The sequence below is a fragment of the Malus domestica genome, chromosome 08, assembly GCF_042453785.1.
Source record: "Malus domestica chromosome 08, GDT2T_hap1".
Taxonomy (NCBI): Eukaryota; Viridiplantae; Streptophyta; class Magnoliopsida; order Rosales; family Rosaceae; genus Malus; species Malus domestica.
The window spans coordinates 28,498,677-28,516,596 of NC_091668.1; the positions used below are offsets into that span (position 1 = coordinate 28,498,677).

General features: G+C 36.9%; 1 protein-coding gene and 3 long non-coding RNA genes across 4 annotated transcripts; 2 read left to right on the forward strand and 2 right to left on the reverse strand.

Moving 5' to 3' along the window:
• Positions 1 to 14,148, reverse strand: LOC139198258 (uncharacterized). Its single transcript, XR_011583618.1, has 2 exons — positions 13,740 to 14,148; positions 1 to 301 (listed from the first exon to the last, which is right to left on the reverse strand). It is a non-coding gene; the product is annotated as an uncharacterized lncRNA (long non-coding RNA).
• LOC139197954 (uncharacterized) lies at positions 5,901 to 6,420 on the forward strand. The gene is made up of 2 exons (XR_011583375.1): positions 5,901 to 6,076; positions 6,374 to 6,420. It is a non-coding gene; the product is annotated as an uncharacterized lncRNA (long non-coding RNA).
• LOC139198260 (uncharacterized) lies at positions 7,126 to 7,945 on the forward strand. Its single transcript, XR_011583621.1, has 2 exons — positions 7,126 to 7,219; positions 7,587 to 7,945. It is a non-coding gene; the product is annotated as an uncharacterized lncRNA (long non-coding RNA).
• A 1,916-nt stretch (positions 14,149 to 16,064) lies between the features above and the next one.
• On the reverse strand, positions 16,065 to 17,358 carry LOC103441869 (uncharacterized). The gene is made up of 2 exons (XM_008380580.3): positions 17,054 to 17,358; positions 16,065 to 16,644 (listed from the first exon to the last, which is right to left on the reverse strand). Exons 1-2 carry the CDS (start codon positions 17,246 to 17,248, stop codon positions 16,240 to 16,242), a joined length of 600 nt encoding a protein of 199 aa, XP_008378802.3. The 5' UTR covers positions 17,249 to 17,358; the 3' UTR covers positions 16,065 to 16,239.
• Positions 17,359 to 17,920: the final 562 nt, after the last annotated feature.

Genomic DNA, 17,920 nt, shown 5'->3' on the forward strand with positions numbered 1-17,920 from the left:
TTTGGATGAAAATTTCTCTTCATTAACCTAGCTAGGCGCACAATGACATGATCATAATATTCAAAACCTTTTTTTAACCTTAAACAAAAAACATCATTTAAAAGGCAACCCTAAGTCTCTCCTTTTCTTGACAGGTATATGAATTTATTCTTCGTTTTTCTGTGGTTGGTTGCAGCTTCAGAAGTCTTACCCAGAACCCTGGTTTAGTGACGAACCTCCTCTTTCCTCATTCTTCGGCTTTTCTTGTTTTGAACCACTTAAAACTTCAGATGACACAAGGGGTTTCTTTCATTTCTTCGATCTACAAAACCAAATCATTGTGTTACTGGTTCCAAGCTAAACGTCTATCCTAACGTAATTTTGTATAGGTTACAATCATTATGTTAAACATGATAACCAAAAGCATCAGTATGTATGACTTTTAATAGACTCAAAAAAAAGTATCAATACAAAATTCAAAATACTGCTAAATAGTCAATAAGAACACTTACCCTCCGTTGGGAGGAGAAAAAAAACCTAAATTGATTATATAAATGCACTTGTTTGGATACATAAACATCAAAATTAAGAAATTTCATATAGATAGTTGTTATTTCTATAATTTAATTAGCAAAGTGAGAACATATGTTGGCCCCCCACCTTGTCATGACCACCACTGCCACCTCCACCACTACCACCACCTATAGTGCCACCATATTCCAAGTTCCTTGTTATCTTTCTTTTAAAACAAAACATGATACCACTTTTAAGTAAGAGGATGTATAAAGCTCAGTGTATCTGAGAATGAGTGAACGAATCAGAAAAGGAATTACAAAGAGAAGTGTGTTTCACATACTACTTTTTCTTTCTTTACTTATGTTTACTTTTAATATGAGTAATGCTAGGGAGATCAAATTTTTAAATCAAATTTTGTAAATCAAATGATGTGGACGTTGATGATTTGATTATTACTTAAAGTGTTGATTAATGTACGTATTTTTTATTTGTGACAAATTATTTGATTCGCAAATTTAGTTTAAATATTGGGTCCCTAGCTAGCATTACCCTTTTAAAATATGAATTGAATAAATTAACAGTAAGAAGATAAACAAGACTAAGTGGATTTTTTTTTTTTGTTGTAGAGATCATTTCTCATTAAGAATTGAGGATGCAGATATGAAAATTATAAACCTATATATTGTGAAAACAAAAAAAGAGAATATATATATAAAGGTATAGCAGACTGCTTGCAAGGAAGAGTTAGATCGAAACAACAACAACTACAACAACAACAACATGTTAGCAACGTTCAAATATTTTCACTTAAGGTGGCCCACATATTAGTCATTAATATTTAGTTACTGATATTGGTAATTACTTAAGATATGAATTAGTCAAACAACCGACTCCAAGCATGACTCTAGTTGACAGATAAGAAGAGAGATTTTTACTCAGCGAATCCCTTGATGGTAGGGATTAGTGGAGTCAGTTTGTTTCCACGTGAGATTAAGGGGTCCCTAGCCTAGTCTATATAAAGCCTTGCATTCCATCTGAGAAAGGTACTCAAGTGGCAATAGGCTAGAAGATCACTTAAACTAGAGATGCAGGAGCGTTCGATTTCGTTGTGCCGTTGGAAACCTGCTATTGGACGATCATGGCTGGAGGTTAGTACGAATCCTATTTTGCATATTACTGCGCCGAATGTGATCATAAAGATAATTAACATGTGGTATCGAGCAACCTTCAGTACATATTGTTCACAATTCAGTTTTCCAAAGGCATAAAGTGATATTGTTTGATCGTGCTTAAGGGTTCAAACTTGTTTAATCTATTCATATTATGAGTTTCATTTCATTATAGTACAAAAACATGTTTGCGCGACGGCAACTTGCGCGACGTAGCAAATTTCGTCGCTCAAAGTATGTTTGCGCGACGCTGCATAGAAACCATCGCGCAAACTTCCTTTGCGCAACGACACTTTGCGCGACGCCAGGCTTCGTCGCGCAAAGTTTTGGCGCCAAATCAAGATGCTTTACCACTTTTTTCCTAATTTTGCTCGACGCTGGTGCACAAACGTCGCGCAAAGATGTTTTACGCGACGTAGGTACCCCTACGTCACGCAAAGTGTTTTTTTTTTGTTTTTTTCCTTTTGCTTTTCTTTTGGGGTTCTTGCATTGCCTTTTTCTTTTGTGGTATCCACTTGTGTAAATGTTTTAATTCGTTGATCGAATTAGTTCATAAGCAAAAGGGAAATACATATTTTTTAAAAAAAAAATAAAACATTTTGCGCGACGCATTGCCTTTTTGTTTTTTTGTTTTTTTTTTTTTGCCTTTTGCTTTTCTTTTGGGGTTCTTGCATTGCATTTTTCTTTTGTTGTATCCACTTGTGTAAATGTTTTAAATTGATGATTGAATTAATTCATTGTATTCATATAGGGTTAAGGAATGTAGCTGTAAAAAATCATCAAAATCGGAGTTAAAATAACCGTTAAATCGTGCTTTTTCATTTATCGCCATCGAAAATATTTGTGCCGTTACTTGATATCTGAATGTTTTTTTTTTTTGCAATTTTTGGCGTATGCGATCTCGAAACATGTACAAACAAGTTTGACGGTTGAATCGTTGAAACTAATTTCGTACAATGCATTTCCCATCAAAACAATAGATTCATTAACACTTAAGAGTTTATATATACTTTCATTAAGTATAACATAAAATTTTGTGGTATTCACTTTTGTAAATGTTTTAATTCGTTGATCGAATTAGTTCATAAGCAAAAAGGAAATACATATTTAAAACAAAAACAAAAACAAAAACAAAAACAAAAACAAAAAAGAAAAACAAAGGCTTTGCGCGACGTACCAATGTGACGGGAGGTATCGTCCGGCTGCAAGACGTTAAAGAAAACGCTTCTTGGGAGGCAACCCATGTATTCAAAAAAGGAAGATCTATGAATCGCTCTACAATCAATTTTGCGTTTCTAAAAACCTTCCATTTTCTGCATTTCTATTTTGCCATGATTGTCATTTTTTATTTTTGTTGTTTATTTAATTATTTTTGGGTGTGGGTTTATTTTTGAAACATTGACAGATATGCAAGATATTCTTACATTCATTTTCATGAAAAAAAAAGGAACATTAAGTAGGAAATTACAAGAGGGAGCCTTCACTAAGGCTGCTTAGGAGAAGTTTCAGCAGTCGGCGGAGCCCCAGAAGGAGGAGGTATCAAAGGTTGATCATTTGGAGCTTCACTACGCGGTACAGCCCCAGAAGACGAAGGTAAATGCTGTTGGAACAAACCCACAAACCTCCGATGATCAAGTAAAATCTGACCATCAGATTCCTGCATCTGGTCAATTTTCCTCTTCATGTTTGTGGCATAGTTGTGTGCGAGCTTGTGCAACTGTTTATTCTCATGCTTGAGCCCTCTAATCTCCTATTTGAGACTCATCACTTCAGCCGCCAACGATTCAACTTGACGGGTTCGAGCAAATAGGCGTTGGGCCATGTTGGACACAAAACCCGCACACTGCACACTAAGAGCCAGAGACTCCTTAACAGCCAACTCATCAGACCGTCTGGAAAGCAGTCTGTTATCTTTAGGAGTGACAAGGTTCTGGGCCACCACCGCAGCAGTCATGTCATTCTTCATCACCGAATCCCCAACGGTAAAAGGACCAGTAGGGGATATGAAGGATGGACGCCATATGTTGTCTGGAGAAGGCGGGACTGCCTCTTCACCAAGGTTTAAGTCAAAACGACGGTCGGAGGGGCCAGACATTTTCACAGGTGTTAAAGAAAGAAGAGGTCGGACAAGTCAAGATCGTAGAAGTGCAAGAAGAGAGTTTTTACAGGTAGAAATTCAAGTGTGCTTTGAACGTCTTGCGTACCTCTATAAAAATCAGCACTGGATGAGATTTCAGAGATCGAAGAGGCAAGCTTAGAAATCGAAGAGGCCAACTAAAAAATCAAAGAGGCGCTAGCTTTCTCAAAAGATGAGCTTGCTCAGAAACCACGGCCAATCTTCTTTTCCAGATTTGTCCGCACTTGTCACATGCAACTCGACGGGATTTCAGAGATCGAAGAGGCAATTCCAGATATCGGAGAGGCATCTACTTTTGCAGATGTGTCAACATCTGTCACATGCAGAGTAAGCTTTGCGGAAATCATGGGCAGTTTGTCGAAGCGCCGATTCCAACCATCTGCTTTTCTCGACGTGTCAACATCTGTCACTTGCAGAGTTAGCTTTACGAAAATTACGGGCAATCTGTCGAAGATCTCTTGTGAAGTAGAAAGCACGTGAAGTTTACTATTAAATCATCCAACAATTGCTGACAAGAGTGAAAGAATAGTACCGGTTATTAATTCCTATAAATGTCATCATTCACCCTCAATTGCAAGACAGACATACATAACCCCCCTTCTTCCCCGAGAATGCCTTTCCAACACACCCTCTCGAGTCACTCAGTGTTCCTAATTCCTTAGGGTACCTCTGCAAACAATTCATCCAAAGCAAAAGTATTTCATATCATGAAGGTTGAAATCAAGAGTATCTCATATCATGCTTTCTCCCTGTCCTTCTCTTTGTCTTTGTTTTAGGACAAGGAGAAAGAAAGCAATCAGCCAGCACTTGGTATCAATCTTCCGATTTGGAACCGACTGCCTGGAACCCTTTCCTGATTGCTTACCTAGCCTTGCTCTCGAGTACTCATCTTTATCATCTTATGCTTCCTCTTCGTCTACCACATCTGCCTGGGGAACAGATAAGGGAAGTGAAAATGATACCTCGAAGCATGTGGAGACAATTTACCATTTCATCCTCAGCTAGGGACAAGGAGAAAGAAAGCAAGAGGTGGGCACTTGGAAAGATTGAAGAAAGAAACAGACCAACACCTCCACTTGTGTAAATGTTTTAAATTGACGATCGAATTAGTTCATTGTATTCATATATGATCAAGGAGTGTAGCTGTAAAAAATCATCAAAATCGGAGTTAAAACTACCGTTAAATCGTGATTTTTCGTTTATTAATCATCGAAAAGTTTTGTCCCATTACTTGATCTCTGAATGTTTGTTTTTTGCGATTTTTAGCCTATGCGATCTCGAATTATATAAAAACAAGTTTGACAGTTGGATCATGGAAATTAGTTTCGTACAATGTGTTTCCCATCAAAACGATAGATTCACTAACACTTGGAGTTTATTAATACTTTCATCAAGTATAACATAAGATTTTGTGGTATGCACTTGAGTAAATGTTTTAAATTGACGATTGAATTAGTTCATTGTATTCATATAGGTTTAAAGAGTGTAGCTATAAAAAAACATCAAAATCGGAGTTAAAATAACCGTTAGATCCTGATTTTTTGTTTATAACTGTCGAAAAGTTTTGTCCATTTACTTGATCTTTGAATGTTTGTTTTTTACGATTTTGGGCGTATGCGATCTCGAAGTTTATACATATAAGTTTGACGGTTGGATCTTTGAAACTAGTTTAGTAGAATGCGTATCCCATCAAGTTGAATGGTATATATATTTATTAAGTAGTTTTAAATTTATTTATTTTGTACGTATAACACTTAAGAAATTAAATGGTATATATATATATATATATATTTATTAAGTAGCTTTAAATTTATTATTGTAGTTTGGATCAGATTTTTGTTAGAAAAATATATTATTGTGAGTTTTATGTAAAAAAAAAAATTAATTTGAAGGAAATAAAGTTAAATTTTCAGTAAATTTTATAATATATTTTTTATAATAAAATTACCTTGCGGGACGCACAAACGAATGTGTCGCGCAAGTTGTTAAAATTTTGGCACTCCAAGTGAAAAAAATAGGCGTTGTTTTTAAATTTTTCCCAAATTACTCATAATAGAGGTGCAATTGGAAGAGTCCAGACACTACCCTGTCTCTCTCACTCGGTGTCTCTCTTCCCTCTCGCTCATCTCGCCCTCTCTCTCACTCTGTCTCGCTCTTTTCTCCCACTCCGTTAGACGAAGACAAAGACGAAGGAAGACCCAGCCACTACACACTCATCTGCTCCTCCTCCGCTCCACCCTCCGTCGGAATTCCTCTCCGTTTCTCAATTCCGAAGGTCCCTTCACATCTCTCTTTCAATGTTTTGCTAGGTCCAGATTTCAATTTTAGTTTGTGTAATTAGATTTCAATTTTAGGTACATCAAAATTGGAATTTAGATTTCAATTTTAGTTTGTGTAATTAGATTTTAATTTCTGGAAATAGGTTACTGTAAATTTATGGGGTAGTAGAATTTGGTATGCTATAAAGTGTTTCTTGATATTATGAATTTCTGGAAATAGGTTGCTGTAAAATTGACAGAAGTTCGTTTTGTGAATTGGGTGTATGAATGATTTGTGGGTTTTGGTTTTGCAGGAGGAAGCTTGGGGTGTGGGTAAGTTGCGGCATCGGCGGCTTGCAAATTTGATTGTGTATTGCTGTGATGGGGATGAGAGGCTGCTTGTTGCTGAGTACATGGCTACTGATACTTTGGCTAAGCATTTGTTCCACTATATGTCAAACAAAATCTATCTTTATTTACTATTTGTCTTTCGACTTCACTTGGTTTATTAAGAATGCTATTTTTAGCTCAGCTTCTAAGATTTCTCAGTGACCCTTTTGTGAAGTACGTCTAAATACATAGCTTTTTAACAAGCAAATATTGAAATGCAAGATGGTATTGACATTAGTTTTCTACAACATGACACGTTCCATTAACCTTTGTTTTTTTTTTTGTTAATGGTTCGGTCATTGATCTTATTTGGCCAGTAATCTTACGATTCTTACCTTGTAGTTTTGTTAATCCCAGATGATATTAAACATTGCCTTTCATTTGGAGAAGTTGTGGCAAGGTGGTTTTTACTTTTTAGTATACTCTGGTATCTAGTGTACCAATACTGTGCTTGTCTTTGTATTGCTATTTTATTAAGTTTTGCATAAGCAATCAATTCAATGTTTTGAGTTTTGTTCCTACAAATTGAGAATTAGTTGTTGTGTTCGTCAAAAATTAATTTTTGGGCTCTAGCCTAGATATCACCTATCCCTTTGATCATTTTTCTTGTCACTATTCTAGTTTTCCTATCTAAACTTCTGCTTGAGATATTCTGACTTTACTGGTTGTTTATTTACTTTGTAGGAAGGGTCACTCCAGAAAGTGTTGTTTATAGCTTTGGCACCGTCCTTCTAGATCTGCTTAGTGGGAAGCACATCCCTCCAAGTCATGTAAGTGGACTACTATAAATGTGTGGCATCCACATTTTACAGGTACTGTGTCCTACTCCTTTGCTTACGTATTCAAACCAGAGTCTTTAGTGTTGTACTATAGTCATGTTGGAGTGTGTCAACTTGTAATTGTTCGCTCAAAGTTGAAGTTAATTGATTACAAATAATCTTTAGTGGATCTATTTATACTAAACTTGAGTAGTTCAAAAATAAATGTTAAACAATGTGGTACTCCTTTTGTTTCGTCAATAATGGCTCTGTTTGATAGTTTATTTCAAAGTATTTGGTATGGTATTTATTACAGCTTGTGTATTCGTTTCATGCCAACTACTCCATTTTGATGATGCAATTTACTTTGGATTTATAGCTTGTGTATATAAGGACATGTCATTGCCCTGACGGAGGAAGTGGAATCCCTAAAAGATAAGATTGTGGCCCAAGAAGCAGCCTGGGATGCTCGGGAAGCCCAGATTGCTGCCCAGTTTTCGGCCCAAGACGAGAAGATGAGCCTGATCTTATGGGCCTTACAGATGTCCGTCATCCAAATCCCGATGCCAGCACCTGATCTTGCTCCACCTTTTACCTCCTAGCCGTTTTGCCCAGCCGATATCTAGTAGCCTGATGTATCAAACCTAGAAGACTATTTGTTGTAGTTTTTTCTTTTTTGTTTGGACATCTTGTATGTACATTTTCATATATTTTATAATTAAATACTCTTTCTTGGTTGATTAATTATTGTTTAGAAATTAATTACAATATTTATTAAAAATTAAATAAAAAATATTTTTGCCAAAAAAAAAAGGTTTGCGCGACGTATGTCCTTGAGTCGCGCAAAGCTACTTTGCGCGACGCAGCCTACGTCGCGTAAAGCTATTTTGAGCGACGCAGCCTACGTTGCGCAAAAGTGACTTTGCGCGACGCATGTTTCTTCGTCGTCGTGCAAACCTTTCCGTCACTGCCTTGGTGCAACGGTTAGTGCGCGACAAAGGTTCGTTGCGCTAAGTTTTGCGCGACATTTTTTTGACTTTGCACGACGAAGGACCTGCGTCGCGCAAAGTGTTTTTTTTACTAGTTATATGAAAACTGTAAGTTAATGCCATATCCATATATGTTATGAGGTTCTTTGAATTTAAACTCAGTAAGTTAATGCATATATAATAGCTTCATGTTGATTTAAGATTAGCCGCAGCATCTTAGGTCTAAAGTGTGTGATTTAATCACGTAAGGAGTTCAGTTTTAATAAACATGAAATAAGGAATGAGGCATCTACAAATTACAGTAATCTAAATAACTACCCTACCCACAGGAAGTAAGTATTTAATATTAGTGAAAAGAAAAATGGCAATCTAGACATTTAAGTGTTAGTTTTCCTATTCCCACAGGTATGGATTTTTGGTTCAGATGTCTTGATTACCTTAAAGCTTATGTGAATTCTTGTGTTAAACAACATCTGCCCACAGGAAGGTGTGAATTTACATTTCAAAAGCATGATTTGCTTGTTTTTGGTTTGCAGTTGTCTCTTTTGATTCATCTCGTGTTCCAATGTTGTGTGGTGACAATTTTTCTTATTGGAAAGACAAAGTCCTGTTGGCTTTGGGGTGCATGGATCTCGACCTTGCTCTCCGTGGAGATGAACCACCCATGCCCACGGAATCAAGCACTCAAGAAAGCAAGGCTGCGTATAAGCGGTGGGAGCGATCTAATCGCTTAAGTCTAATGCTCATCAAATCCAATGTGTGCAAGAGCATTCGGGGTTCAATCCCAGAATGTGATAAAGTGACAAATTTCATGAAAGCCATTAAAGAACAATTTGTGAAATCTGATAAGGCACTTGCTAGCACTCTAATGCAGAAACTTTCAGGCATGAAGTACGACAATTCCAAGAGTGTGCGTGAGCACATTATGGAAATGAGGGACATTGCAGCTCAACTTAAGTCCTTAGAGATAGAGATTTTTGAGTCATTCTTGGTCAATTTCATTCTTAATTCTCTCCTTCTTTGAGTATGGACCATTCAAGATTTCCTATAACACACATAAGGAAAAATGGTATTCCAATGAACTTCTGACCATGTGTGTTCAAGAGGAAGAGAGATTGAAACTTGAGAAATTGGAAACTGCTCATCTGGTGATTAACGAGCATGAAGGTGCCAAGAAGGGCAAACGTTTTTCTAAGGTGAAAGGAAAGAAACCGATGAAGCGTTTTGCCGACAAGGATGAATGCTTCTTCTGCAACAAGAAGGGACACAAGAAGAAAGAATGTGCCAAGTACAAGAAATGGTTGGAAAAGAAAGGTACTCTATTGGCTTATGTGTGTCATGAATCTTATTTTGTTGAGGCTCATAATAATACATGGTGGATTGACTCTGGTGCTTCAATTCACATTACCAATGTCATGCAGGGGTTCCTAAACCACAGGAAGCCGAGGGGCAATGAGCAAAACATCTACTCAGGAAATCGGATGTGCTCCAGTGTTGAAGCAGCGAGGACTTTTAAAATAAAATTAGCATCTAGTTTTAATTTAAATTTGGAAAATGTCTTTTATGTTCCATCTTTTTCTAGAAATTTAATTTCAGTTTCAAAGTTGGTACTTTGTAATTTTAGGGTTTGCTTTGACAATCCAATAATAAATTTATTTAAGAATGGTTTGAATATTGGTGATGGTGTTTTATCAGATGGTTTATTTAAAATGAATTTAGACCCCACACATGAGTGTAATCTTTCAACAATGCCTGACAATGTTGGTACTAAACGATGTATTATTAATGAAACTCCTCGAAGCTTTGGCATAAAAGATTAGGTCATATCTCTATGGAGAGAATCAAGAGATTAGTAAATGATGGAGTCTTGATGTCTTTAGATTTTACTGATTATGGGACTTGTAGAGATTGCATAAAGGGAAAGCAAACCAACAAGTCCTCTAAAGGTGCCAAAAGGAGTTCGGAGTTGCTTGAGATCATACATACTGATCTTTGTGGACCTTTTCCGACCCCATGTCTAAATGGTAAAAAATATTTCATCTCATTTATAGAGATCATTCTCGCTTTATGTATCTTTACCTTTTAAATGATAAGGCTGAAGCACTAAGTGCTTTTAAAACATATAAAGTGGAAGTAGAGAAACAAAAGGAGAGGAAAATTAAAATCATAAGGTCTGATAGGGGTGGAGAATTTTATGGAAGGTACACAGAAAAGGGACAAATGCCAGGTCCATTTGTTAAGTTCCTTGAAGAAGAGGGTATTATTGCACAATTTACAATGCCTGGCACACCACAACAAAATGGTGTGGCCGAAAGAAGGAACCATACACTTATGGACATGGTAAGGAGCATGATTAGCAATTCAAGTCTCCCTTTATCCATGTGGAGTGAAGCCTTAAAGACCGTTGTGTATGTTTTAAATAGGGTTCCATCTAAAGTCGTTCCTAAAACACCATTTGAAATTTGGAATGGATGGAAACCTAGCTTAAGACACCTACACGTATGGGGTTGTCCAATTGAAGTGAGAGTTTATAATCCACAATTAAAGATACTTGATTCAAGGACAGTAAGTGGTTTTTTCATAGGCTATCTACCTAATTTGAAGGGATTCAAATTCTTTTGTCCTTCACACACACCTAGAATTGTTGAAGCTAGAAATGCTAAATTTCTTGAAGATCATGAGCTTAGTGGGAGTGAATTTCCTCGTAATATAGAAATTGAGGAAATTAATGAGGCTAATGAGTCTTCTTCGAAAGAAGGAAGAGTGGTTGTTTTTCAAGAGAATCATTCAATTGATACTCCTGAAATACAATCCGTTCAAGTGGAACCACTCCATCAAGAACAAGCTCATGAAGAACTTACTCCTCAAAATGAACAAATTGAAGATTAGGGAGTAGTTATAAGGGAATCTACAAGAATAAAGAAGCCTGCCATTTCTAGCGATTATGTTGTATTCCTACAAGAGTCTGACTATGATGTTGGACCACTAAATGATCCCTGCTCATTTTCCCAAGCCATGAATGGACCAAATTCTAATCTTTGGTATAATGCCATGCAAGAAGAAATGGAATCTATGGCTAAAAATCAAGTCTGGGAGGTCGTTGAACTACCTAGTGGGCATTCAACTATTGGATGCAAATGGGTCTATAAGACCAAAAGAAATGCATCGGGTAGTATCGAACGATATAAGGCGAGACTTGTAGCTATGTGTTTCACTCAAAAGGAAGGCATTGATTACCATGAGACCTTCTCTCCGGTTTCAAAGAAGGATTCATTTAGAATAATGATGGCTTTAGTAGTTCATTTTGATTTAGAGTTACATCAAATGGATGTAAAAACGGCATTCTTGAATGAGATCTTGAAGAAGAGGTATACATGAAACAGCCAAAAGGTTTCTTTGACAAAAAGAAAAGTCATTTAGTTTGCAAATTAAGAAAATCCATATATGGACTAAAACAGGCTTCCCGCCAATGGTATTTAAAGTTTGACAATGTAATTACCTCTTATGGTTTTGAGGCTAATATTGTCGATGAATGTGTATAACTTAAAATAAGTGGGAGTAAATTTATAATTTTAGTTTTGTATGTGGATGATATTTTACTTGCAAGCAGTGACTTGGGTTTAATGCATCAGACGAAAAATTTTCCTTCACAAAATTTTGATTTGAAGGATATGGGCGAAGCCTCTTATGTCATTGGCATAGAGATTCACATAAATAGAACTCTACGGACATTAAGCCTATCTCAAAAGTCCTACATTGAAAGGGTTTTGGAAAGATTCAAGATGAAAGATTGTTCGCCTAGTATTGCACCCATTGTCAAATGAGATAAGTTCAGTCTTAATCAGTGTCCAAGGAATGACTTGGAGCTAGAACAAATGAGGAATATACCCTATGCTTCAGCTGTTGGCAGTCTAATGTATGCATAAGTGTGTACAAGACCTAATATAGGATTTGCAGTTAGAATGTTGGGTAGATACCAAAGTAATCCAGGCTTGGAGCATTGGAAGGCTGCTAAGAAAGTCATGAGATATTTACAAGGAACCAAGGAATATAGGCTTACGTACAAACACTCTGACCTTTTAGAAGTAGTTGGTTATTCAGACTCGGACTTCGTTGGTTGTGTAGACTCAAGAATGTCTACTTTAGGATACATCTATCTCCTTGCTGGATGAGCTGTGTCTTGAAGGAGCGCCAAGCAAACTTTAGTTGCTTCGTCTACCATGGAAGCAGAATACATTGCTGTTTTTGAAGCTTCTGCGCATGCAAATTGGTTAAGGAATTTTATCACAGGTTTAAAGATTGTCGATAGTATTGCAAGGCCTTTGAAGATTTACTGTGATAATATGGCTGCAGTTTGTTTTGCAAAGAACAATAAAAGTGGAAGCCACAATAAGCATATTGACATCAAGTATTTGGTTGTCATAAGACATGTGAGAAATGGTGAAATTTCTATTGAACATATAAGCACTCAACAAATGATAGCAGACCCCATGACTAAAGGTTTGCCGGCAAATTTGTATAAGAGTCATGTGGGTAATATGGGAATCATTGAATCATCTTTGTAATTAATTGTTGAGCTTTGTATTTAAGTATTTTGAATTCAATAAAGCATTTTATTTTTGTGCACAATAAAGTTTTTCAATTCAATGTAATTGATAAAGAAGGACCAAGAATAACAAGTTAAAGTTGTTCATATAGGACTCAAACAGAGAGTTTCAAATATTGTAATACATGGAAGGGAATGACTTGGTTTTGAGTCTTGACCGCCATGATTCATGTTTGAGATGTTCTATTTGGGTTATGTTTCTTGTCATTATTTGTCTGGGAAGTTTTGATCGAGCTATCTATCTATTCAGGTCTATATCATTCTTGATGTTAATACGTGGACCAAGTAGGAGAATATTAGCAACGTTCAAATATTTTCACTTAAGGTGGCCCACATATTAGTCATTAATATTTAGTTACTGATATTGGTAATTACTTAAGATATGAATTAGTCAAACAACCCACTCCAAGCATGACTCTAGTTGACTACATTTCACTAAAAGCATGACTCTAGTTGACAGATAAGAAGAGAGATTTTTACTCAACGAATCCCTTGATGGTAGGGATTAGTGGAGTCGGTTTGTTTCCACGTGAGATTAAGGGGTCCCTAGCCTAGCCTAAATAAAGCCTTGCATTCCATCTGAGAAAGTTACTCAAGTGGCAATAGGCTAGAAGATCACTTAAACTAGAGATACAGGAGCTTGCGATTTCGCTGTGCCGTTGGAAACCTGCTGTTGGACGATCATGGCTGGAGGTTAGTACGAATTCTATTTTGCATATTACTGTGCTGAATGTGATCATAAAGATAATTAACAAAACAGAAGTCTTATTCCACTAAATAAGATCAATTATATGAATCCAAAATCAAAGTGTTGATAAAACAAATTGAAAAAGTTCTTAATTGTTCAAACATGGATAAACCCAACAATAAACAGTAACAAATGAATTTCAAGTAAAAGAAGAACTCAGTACGAATAAAATTACACGATCATGCTTACCGCCTTATGCAATGTCCCGATAGACTTATCAGGGCCTGCGAGAGCCACAGCATCATCCTCCACTTTGGTCGTCGAAGGGGCATCGACGTGATCTCGTTGCTTTGGAAATGGCGTAGGACCTTCTTTCACGGCATCTTTCCCATCGGCGCAGCCACAATTTCCCATACTGTTCCCCATTTTTACACCACCAACAACATGAAGAAGAGGGACAAGATGTAGAGGAAGAATAAAAGAGATGAAAATATAGGATATGATTATGATAAGATTACGGCCTAGGGTTCGGGTTATGTTTGTGTGTATATATAGGGCTCCAATTTAGGGCCACATTCACCCTTCTTACTAAGACCTAAAATTTTGCGATTCAAATCCAATACTTTATTGGCAGAAAGTAGTAGTCCACTTGCTTGGATATGTCCACTTGCTTGGATATGTCTTTCCTTTTTTGTTTTTTCTTTACGGATTAATTACCATTCCCTACCTGGGTTGACCTGTCAAATATCATTCCTTTTTTTTTTTTGGTCTCTTTATGGATTAATTACCATTCCCTACCTGGGTTGACCTTTCAAATATCATTCCTTTTTTTCATTTTGATATCAAAATATCAATACTGTGGAACAAGAGATTCGCAGAAAACTGATGAAGATTTCTTATTTTTTAAGGAATGCTATCTCCACACATTTTTACTTCTCACATGTTTTTCTCAAATTTCGATTGTCGGATAGAATAAATTAAAGAAGATCAATGACAACAAATTAACTAGTGTGTGAGAGTAAAAATAAGTGTGTGAATAGTACGGTCTTATTTTATTATTATTTAAAAAATGGATTAAAAAAATTTTGGTCACTATGTTTTAGGTTAAAATCTAGTTTGATTATTGTGAAATTAATTTAACCAATTTGGTCCCCAACACCACCTCTCTCTCTCTCTCTCCCCCTTCCCGCCGACCGACAACCCAGGCTGAAAGGTTGCTATCGAGGTTTATCTTTAAAAAAGGGTTGCTGAAAAATTGGTTTGCCATGGTCTAAGACAGTGTGTACCAGCGTTTAGGGGTGGGACTTAGACGGTGAGAGGTGAAGTGATACAGATAGTAAGCTGTTGACTTTTAGGAGCATTTCATAAATAGGACAAAGTATGAAAATGCTCCGAACTCGCAAGCATATCTATGTGCAATATACTATCAATTAGTGTTCAAAAAATGGGGCGAACGAAATTTAGAACATTGCTATCAATCCAAACTTATTTAGAGAGAAAGGAGACTCTGACTTTGACAACTACTATTCCCAAGAGTTTAAATTCTCTTCAAAACATTTGTGTTGAATTTCAGAATTTGTATATTGATCACAGTATGAGATTTAGTAAGGAAGCTCTTAGAGCAGTTCCACCGGGGAACTGATAGGCCAGCACCCAGCCAAAAAACCAGCCCGGCACCCAGGCTATCCACTCTAGCCCATCATTTTGACCGGCAACCAGCCCAAGCCAGGCAAGAGACCGGCCTAAAATCGACAGACCCACATGTCGGGCCATCTGACGTCAGTCGAGTCATCAACCTCCCGCACGATCAACACGTCGCAAAGAGATCTTGGTGCAAAGCTCCTCGCGACTGAAGTTGATTCTGGGTTCTTGGTGAAGAGCTCCTCGGGGCTGAGGTTGATTCCGGGGCGGAGGGAGATCAAAGACGACAGAAGAAGAAGCACAGTGACCACCGCCAAGAAAACCAAAACCAGGTATGAGGAGGGGGCTTCTCTACTGCAACAGTGATGATGTCCCATTAAAGATTCAATGACCTTTGTCAATGGAAGTTGATTTTTCTGCAGAGAAACAAAGTGGATGGAATTTGAAATTTGAAACCCAATTGACATATAAACAAGGACTTGTGTATATCAGGGAAGAAAAAGAAGGAGTCTAGGAGACCCTTTTGAGAAAAGTGGGAAGAAGAATTAAAAATTAAATTATTATTTTATAATAAAAATTAATAATATTTTATAATAAAAATTAATAATATTTTAATAAAATTGACTTGGCTATTTAGTATTTGGGGTGGAGATGTATTTGACATATTACTGTTCATTGAGGTCTATGACTATTTACTGAGTGGATAAAGGCATTGGGTGCTTGCGCATTTGTGTTAGGGGTGGAACTGCCCTTATATATAGAGAGAGCCAAGGTGACCGGCGACAACCCTATGGAAAAAGGACATACCATCATTGTTTGTAACAACTACAACAACTCCATGATTTAAGCCCTAAAAGCCAGGACACACCTTAAATCCAAATTACAAGAAAAGTAACCCTAAAATTAAGGAGAAAGTTGATGAGGTGAGAATGATTGACAAGGGAAGGGTAAGGGGTAAGGTTGTAGCCATCACTCTAACCCATGACTAGCTATAGTGATAGTTACAAACTATAACCTTATAATCCATTTCAATAAATTGGAAACACAAAGTTGTAAATAATGTTCAAGTTACAAGCCCACAGTCACTCCCTTATAAGCAGGTTTAATTTCAAATTTGGTCCTTCACTTCAGGATTTGTCTCCTTGATCTTTTCTGGGTTTGTTTCCTTGGTCTCTTCTGCTTTTGTCTCCTTGATCTCTTCTGCTTTTGTCTCCTTCACCTCTTGGGGTTTCTTGATCTCCTCAATATCTGATTTCTTGTCTTCTTGGGTAACTACAGCTGCTGCTGCTGCTGCTTCAGGTGCTTTCTCGAGCTCAACTGCGATCTCCTCTTTCTTCTCAATGGCCTTTGTCTTTTCTTCCGCTTCTTCTAGCTTTGCCGCAACTTCAGCTGTCTTCTCTTCTTTTAGCTTTGTTGCAACTTCAGCTGTCTTCTCTTCTTCTAGCTTTGCCGCAACTTCAGCTGTCTTCTCTTCTTCTAGCTTTGCCGCAACTTGGGCTGTCTTCTCTTCTTCCTGAGTTCATAGATTAAGGGATGTATCAATAATAAGTACATCCATAAAATTACGAAAAGAGATGTGGGAATATGAAATTGGAATAAATGAAATACTTGTGAGGGAAACTTAACTTAATTTGTAATTGTAAGCATACAAATCTTATAAACTAACATAGGAAATTATGTAAACATGTATCTAACATGTCCAAAACATATGCAAGTTTTGTTATGTTTGATTCGATAATTGACGTCGATGAAATTTGAAGTTAGGACTCAAAACCTACGCAAGCCGCTAAATCAAATGGTGATATATACGTCGAATACATGCATGCATCTCTGCGTCCATATTCCATATAACTATATAGGAAATTCATCTTAATTGGCCTATAATTAAAATTAAAGAAATTAAAAAAATTATTACTGTATACCTCCTTGAGCAAGGCCCCAAGAGAGGGTTGCTTGTTATGATCACCATCGTTATTTTGTTCATCCTTGTTTTCTTCCTGCAGCTGCTCAGCATTCACATCCTTGGCCTGAACCGATTCCTCCTTCCTGGGCTCGGGTACTGGGACTGCAGCAGCATCATCACCCTTGGTCTTTGGTTCGCTAGCACAATTACCCATGTTAATTTCTTTGATTTCGATCGAGAAAGGTCTTCTTTCCCTCTCTACGTTTTCGTGAGAGAAAGGTTGAAGATCGACCGAGAATATTAGAGTAGTTGTGACAGATACAACATAATTGTGTTTGACGTTTTATAGAGGGTCGATTAATGTGTGGGATAGCTATCAAAATCTCAACGCCAGCCATTCTTTCGATGGTGCGGAACATTTTTAGGAAGCCAACGGTGGTTATCATTTGAGTTTTATCCATATTTAGCATGCAACATCAAACTTAGCTCTTAACATGTTGGATGATTATCTATAGATGACATGCTGTAAAATGTATCTATACATCAATCATTTTATCTGAATTTCATTGAGAAGAAATTAAGAAAGAAAAATAATTTTTTTACTGTATTTAATTATAGAATTTTACTATAAATCTGTCTGTTTACCTGTTTACAGATATGGATCGGTATATATGACTGTTGATCCCTTCGTACCAAAAAATAAGGAAAACGGAGAGAGAATCCACTGCCCAAAATGTGCATATACCTCATTTGTCTAAAATTAAATATAGGTGGGTGGTAGAGGGGGTCAAGTTATTGATGTGAGATGGATCCCGAAAAAAAAAAAAAAACTAAGGTTCTACTGACACGCCGGATCCTGATATCATCCAAACATTAGGGTAGACAC